The sequence below is a fragment of the Engraulis encrasicolus genome, chromosome 15, assembly GCF_034702125.1.
Source record: "Engraulis encrasicolus isolate BLACKSEA-1 chromosome 15, IST_EnEncr_1.0, whole genome shotgun sequence".
NCBI lineage: Eukaryota > Metazoa > Chordata > Actinopteri > Clupeiformes > Engraulidae > Engraulis > Engraulis encrasicolus.
In genome coordinates, this window is record NC_085871.1 from 37854074 (window position 1) to 37861158 (window position 7085).

Genomic DNA, 7085 nt, shown 5'->3' on the forward strand with positions numbered 1-7085 from the left:
GAATGTGCCGTATTTTCCGGACTACAAGTCGCACTTTTTTTCATGGTTTGGCTGGACATGCGACATATACTCTGGTGCGACATATATATGTTTTTTTTCTCCACGGGAGAGCACTATGTGCGCAACTAGGCCTATGTTGTGTTGCTTAATACCACTGATAGAAAAAATGTTACAACTTGGGCTACCACAACAAAAAATAGCATTTACAATGACGACTGAATAGAAATATAGCCTACCACCCAAAAGAAGTTAATATAGCCTACTGCTGAGTTCAAGCTGAAAGTAATTAAATATGCAGCCGAAAATGGCAATAGGGCAGCTGAACGAAAGTTTGGATGCAATGGAAAACTGTTTGGGGACTGGAGAAAAGCGGAGGAAAATGTGCTGATGAATACAGGACAAATGTGTTCTCGAACAACGCGCGCTGCGAGTCAACGGTCTTGTTACGGGCTCCATGACATTGCCAAAGAAATGAATAGGACTTTTGCGGAAGTCAGGGAGCTCGTGGATGTATCGCGTTATGCAATGCAATCCCCTCTCGTGGATTTATTTGCGCTATGCAACGCAATCTCCTCTCTATCCGAGAACGAGCGTCTGTGTTATTAAAGACAGTCAGCCGACTTCCAGGTGAAAATCGGTCATTTCCGCGAGTTTCTGACAAACGAGCACAACGTGACACTACCATAGGCTACACAACATGGATGAAATCCCCCTCACCTTTGATACCGTCATGGGCTGAAGTCTCAGAAAAGGGGGTAAAGAAAGGCGTGCTCTGGAGACGGAACAAGTTGCCTCGAACCCTCCCACGGTCCAAACGCAAAATAAAGCCGAAAATTGAATGTTGTTCTGACTACAAGGCAACATGGCGCGTTATCACTGTTTCTTCCTCTTTTTCTTTTTGTGGTTTTATGGCGGTTGGCAAACCATCTTAGTTGGTGCATTAGGCTACCACCACCTCTGAATGCGTTGCCACTGCTTCAGATGCTGGTTTAAAACAATGCCGTCTTTGAGCAGCAGCTTACCATGCGCCAGTTATCACAACATAGATTCCATGGATAGAATAACCTTTCAAAAATGTGCGACGATTAGTCCGGTGCGACGTATATATGTTTTTTTCATCTTCAAAATGCATTTTTGGGCCGTTGCGACTTAAACTCCGGAGCGACATATAGTCCAAAAAATACGGTAATCTATATTCTACACCAATCACTCAAAACGCTTGGCTTTGATTTTGGTGATTATCACTTTACATTACATTACATTACTTTATCTTTTTTCTTTCTGTACAAAAGAAAAACAAAAAAGATGCAATGTCAAAATGTTGGATGTTTGGGTGATCACTGCATTATATTAAATGAGACAGGGTGTTTGATATCTAATAAACTATTTAATGTTTGATTAAGTGTGTATCTTCTCTGTGGAATTTATTGTGTGTGTGTGTGTGTGTGGGGGGGGGGGGGGCGTGCAGGGCATAGTAGCAAGTTTTGGGCCCTATGTATGTAGAATCAGCTCCAATGGAGCCATATATCTTCTAAAATCAGACTGTGTGGGCCCCTATATACAGTACATGGGGCCCTGGTGACTCAGTCAGTCACACTTTACCCCCCTGAATGACACCCCTGTGTGTGTGCATTAAATAGCTTGTCATTTGATGTGTGTAAAAAAAGAATACAGCAGTCGTTCTCTTTCATAGCATTTGGCTTTAATATGTATTATAACAGCCATTTGTCCTTTTTAGTTAAACATTTCTCTTTAAGTTCCATACATTTTAAGGCAATGTACAGTACAAATCTCGTCTATCTATATCTTGCCCATTTCCCACCTGTTCTGTCCACACCAGAGGAAGAGCTGTGTGGCTCACAGTATGACAAAATGGCGTAAATATACAGAATTTAAAAAAAGAGAAATGCTACAACACACATCCAGCCATCCACTCTCTGTCTCTCTACTCCCTGTATCTACTCTTTATCCTTCCATCCAAAAAACCCTTCACAAACCCCAAAACCCAGTCTCTACGACCTCCCATCCCATCCCTTCAACACAACAATGAAATTATCAAAGTTTTTTTTTTTCAACTGTTCACTTTCCCTCTGGAAGAACCACCCATTTCCCCGCTCTCAAAAAAACCCACTTCCATCACTAGAAGATAAAAAGAGTGATATGGTAAGCATTGAAAGCAATGCCAGTTTGTTAAGAAACTCTTTTTGTTTTTTCCACAGTGGAGGCAACTTTGATGTGCACTTACTTCATGAAAGTTCCAAAACGGAACCCTCAGTGGTTCCGGAATGCTCCATTCTAGCTTTTGAAAACAATAATGGCCCATCCATGCAGGTGTAAAGCAGGAAGCAGGGAGCAAAAAGGGGACGAAAGCTCTCTAAACGGGATGCAACAAACAGACCCTGAACATAGCGTGGATCATCACACACCACCACTGGCATTTAGCTAGATCTTTAAGCTACCCATTATACATTCATGCCTGCCATTCAGGTACATTTTTGTATTATTATTTATTTAATTTTTTATTATTTTTCATTCTTTTTTTTAAATACAGCTGTGAATACTCTTTAAAACTAACGGGTCCTAACGCAAGACACATGTAAGCGCAGTCGTAAGCCATTTTCACCAACCCCGCTCCCTCCCTGCATAGCCAAGCTGTACAGTGCTGGTGTAGCTATTAGCACACACACGCATACACACGCACATCGATCCCATCATGACAAGACTCAGCTCATGAACGAAGTGCAGACGCGGCCGTGAACCTGCTGCTAAGCAACAAGCAGCAGCATGTACAGATGAACATGCCCCCTCCCCCTCCTCCCTAATTATGGCCCCCCAAAAAACCACCCGTTTCCCCCTATACCCTTTATTACAAGGTGTCGAACTAAAACCCCATACCACTTGAAACTGCTATTTACATCACATTTGTAGTTCCGTTAGCTTCTCTACCTTCGCTTAGCACCAGCAGCTCCTCTGGCTTACCGTTAAAGGTCACGTCGTACATGTAGATTAGTAAAGAATGAACTGAGATATCGTTTTTTTCTCCTTTCACATTGCAGGATGGATGAAAAAAGGAGTGGAATAGACTGAGCGGGTGGGTCGAAAGAAAAGACACCATGAGAGGGTATCCCCACATACAGTATGTTAGTCATAAATCCAGGGGTATATTCACTGACATAAAGGAAACCTCCTAATAGCTTGGTGGTCAGCCAGCCTTAACTCCATAAACTCGAGCCGAGGCGGAACTATAGGGGGGGGGGCAAGCAGGGCATTTGCCCCTGGGCCCAGGGCCTTCCCGTATTGGTAGTGGGGGCCCTCATGACATTTTGGAGGCCGTATGGGGGGACCCTATCAGTGTTTTGCCCTGGGGCCCTGTGTGCAATTGCTCCACCACTGCCACAGCGGTCTTCTTTCAGGTCTCTGCTACTACGTGACTGAGAGGGGACTGCACTATAACAGTAGCCTGAAGCCTCCCATAGGCTACACTTCCTGTGACACTCCAGGAAATTCCGTGACCATGTCACAGTCAGGAATTTCATAAATAAATGTCATAATTTTCCCCAAAAAGACCCATACTATATCTGGTGAGAGACTGGTTAATTTACGGCCACCCTTGGAAAGGTCTGACATCACTGCACTTGGCAGGTTGTAAGAGGTTTTTGGTAAGAGGATGAAGCCCTTAACTGTTCTACCAATAGGCTTTCAACTAGGGCACATCTGGAATGGATTACAGTAACTACAGTAAGCCAGGTCCATCACAACTACTTCAACAGCTTCTTGGTTATTATTCCTGTTATGACTAAATCATGTACGTGGAATACCAATCATGGGGAGAGAGAGAGAGAGAGAGAGAGAGAGAGAGAGAGAGAGAGAGAGAGAGAGAGAAGGAAAGCAGACGGAAGAGAGGGTGCAGACAGGGTATCAGGCACATTTTTTTTTAGTTGATTCACATCGTCCGCTATGTTCCCCTGGTCCCCCTTCCCCTCCTGTCAGTTTTGCTACGGAAAAATACTGCAGGTATCCTCCAACACCACCCCCACCACCACCTGAGACCCTCCCACTGCAAAAAATACAAATCTTAGCAAGCTTATTTATCCAGTTCCAAGTAAAAACATCTAGTCATTCTTCATTTAAGTAAAAAGCACCTAGTAACTACAATTTAGAACTAGAACAAGAACTAGAACTAGAACTATTTTGTTTTACTTGTTACAAGTTGTCTTGAAACGAGTGGAAAAATCTGATAAAGTTTTCGTTCTAAATTCTAGTTCAAAAGTACTTGTTACTGGGTGATTTTTTTAATTAAATTAAGATTGACTAGATATTTTTACTTGAAACTAGAAAAAAATCAGCTTGTTAAGATTTCATTTTTTTGCAGCGCCCTAAGATGATGTACGAACTGTAGTATCCTTGGCAAATTAAAATCAAAAGGTTTGTGGTGAGGTTGTGTTGCGGTGCCGTGCCGTGCGGTGAGGCGACAGCCCCCTAGCCCCCCGGACCCTGGTCCCAGCTCTCGCTAAAAGCTGGGGGGGTATTCCCGAAAGTAGGTTTAGTCACTTCCCAGAGTAAGCTAAAGGAGAATTCCAACTCGAAAAAAAACTCCCACACACTGACCATTTCGCTGTTTTTCTTTGATGTACAACGTTTCGGTCCTAGACCTTCATCAGGTTAGAGTGCGGGAGTATTTTTCAAGTTGTCTCCGACATCTCCGACGCACCTGCCAGTTGAGGTGTGCGAAAAAATACAATTTCAATGTGCAGCTCACACTAGCCCTTGACTTGTCAATAATAGACAATGCAGCAAATTTTTGTTCAGCTCTTTCAGTGTTATTGTTTTTTTTTAGATAGATTGTAGATATTTTGGGGGGATTTTAAGCCTTCATTTTTCAAGATAGGACAGTGAGAGAGACAGGAAACGAGTGGAGAGAGAAACGGCAGGAAGGATTGGCAAATGACCCGGGCCAGAATTGAACCCGGGTCGCAGGCGTAGCAGTTCAGTTCTTAGCTGTTAGAGCCACGACTGGGCCGGGTTATGACAAGTCAAGGGTCGCATGAGCAATACAACTGCATGTTGAAATTGGCAGGAATTTCCCTTTAACTCAGACCATGTGGTAAATGTAGCATTACAGTGTCCACTGGCATTGTTTTCACTGAAACACAAACCTTGAAAGTTTCCTATATTAGGGGATTTACGACTGACTTTAACTTGGCCGGGTTAGCAACTAAACCAACTTTCTTTTTGGAATAGGCCCCTGTACAGCAAGCAGTATTTAAGTAAACACTGTACTACCAGTTTGCCAGTTAAGATATGACGGGCCGAAACACACTCACGGACACACACATGCACACACACACACACACACATCCACTCAAGTAAGGAGATGAGGTGTTTTGCAAGGCTTCATGGTCACACAGGAATAGAGAAGAGAGAAGAGAAAGCGCAACGTAACCGAGAACTGAAAAACTTAATATAAAATCGAAGCATATAAAAAGATGCTGTAAAGGTCATGAAAAGGTCAGACATTTTTTTTTGTTTCCGTTTTGTTTTGTTTTTCTGAGTCAGTCACACTGATGGAGGTTGCGGTGGTTGTGGGTCCTTGACAAAACAGGAACAGACAGATTTTCTCTGGCGATATCTAGATGATATATTTTTCATTTTTTCTTTTTCCACATTCAGAAGGGGAGACGAAATAACATACGTAGCTCTATGATTGATGAGGTCGGATGTTTCAGACTGCAGGACATTTAAATGAAGCTCTGATAAAAACTTGCAATGAATCCACTGACTTTTTGCTTGTCGTCCATTACTGCTGTTTTGTGTTTAGTCTGTCTGTATGCGTCATTTTCTGTTTTGTTCTGAGAAAGAGATGCAGTTCCTCTATTTCACCACCAGATGTCGCTCCATTGTCATCGCCCATCGCCCATCGCCAAAGAGAGTAGAGTAGAATAGGATGATTCAAGCTCGTGCATTTCCCGGATCCATTTGATGTCATGTGAACGCCCCTTTAGGAGACCTTCTGTTGGGAGACCTTTGGAGGCTTTAGTCCTCAAGTCTCCGAAGGTCTCCTAACCCGAAAATCTCCTAAAGGGGGCGTTCACCTGATATCACATGGATACCGGAAAACAACGAGCCTGAAGTATCTTTCTCTCCTATACGATTCTTTGCTTTACCCTTTAGGCTCCGCTGGATGAATCATCTTACTCTACTGAGACAATCTTTGCCATCGCCATCGCCATCCCCATCCAACCCCCCATGCTGACTTCATTACCCCTCCGGCTCCTCTGGATGTCTGGGCAGACAGTGCGGCTGATGCAGGGAGCTGGGGCCCCGGGACAGGCCCATGGAAGGGGACAGGCTGCGCACCCCTACCCCTACCCCTACCCCTACCCCTACCCCGCCGAGGGGCACCAGGGAGGGGGAGAGGCTGCGCAGGCCCACCCCTACGCCTCCGCGGAAGGTGCGCTCCGGGGTGGGCAGCAGGGGCTTCAGGATGCTCACCAGGCAGAAGGCCGAGCCGCTCTTGGGGATGAAGTTGACCTTGTTGCGGTCGGGACACAGGTACGGGGGGATCTCCTGGAGGGGTCTGGGCCTGGGGATGGAGGGATGAGGGGAGAGGGAGAGAGATGGGGGGAGAGATAGAGAGGGAGAGAGAGGGAGAGAGAGATATAGAGGGAGGGAGAGGGAGAGGGAGAGGAGAGAGACACCTTTAATACTTGTTTATTGGACCATTTGTTTGTCATCTTACAACCAAATTAGCCTTCACTAACAATCCCCTGTGAATGGTACCCCCCAACCCCTCAATTAAACATATAAAACCAGCTCCCCATTCGCAGTTAACCCAGCCAACCCCCCCCCCCCCCTCACAACCAAATTAGCCTTCACTAACAATCCCCTGTGAATGGTACCCCCCAACCCCTCAATTAAACATATAAAACCAGCTCCCCATTCGCAGTTAACCCAGCCCCCCCAACCCTCCTCTTCCTGTATGTACTGCTCTCTCTCTCTCTCTCTCTCACACACACACACACACACACACACACACACACACACACACACACACACACACACACACACACACACACACACACACA

General features: G+C 45.0%; 1 protein-coding gene across 1 annotated transcript in view; it reads right to left on the reverse strand.

Moving 5' to 3' along the window:
• Positions 1-6030: 6030 nt before the first annotated feature.
• Positions 6031-7085, reverse strand: part of fam117ba (family with sequence similarity 117 member Ba) — a 17441-nt gene continuing 16386 nt past the window's right edge. Inside the window, exon 10 of the mRNA XM_063218033.1 lies at positions 6031-6583. Within this exon, the coding sequence (XP_063074103.1) occupies positions 6259-6583 (325 nt within the window). The 3' untranslated portion in view covers positions 6031-6258. The remainder of the gene's footprint in view (positions 6584-7085) is intronic.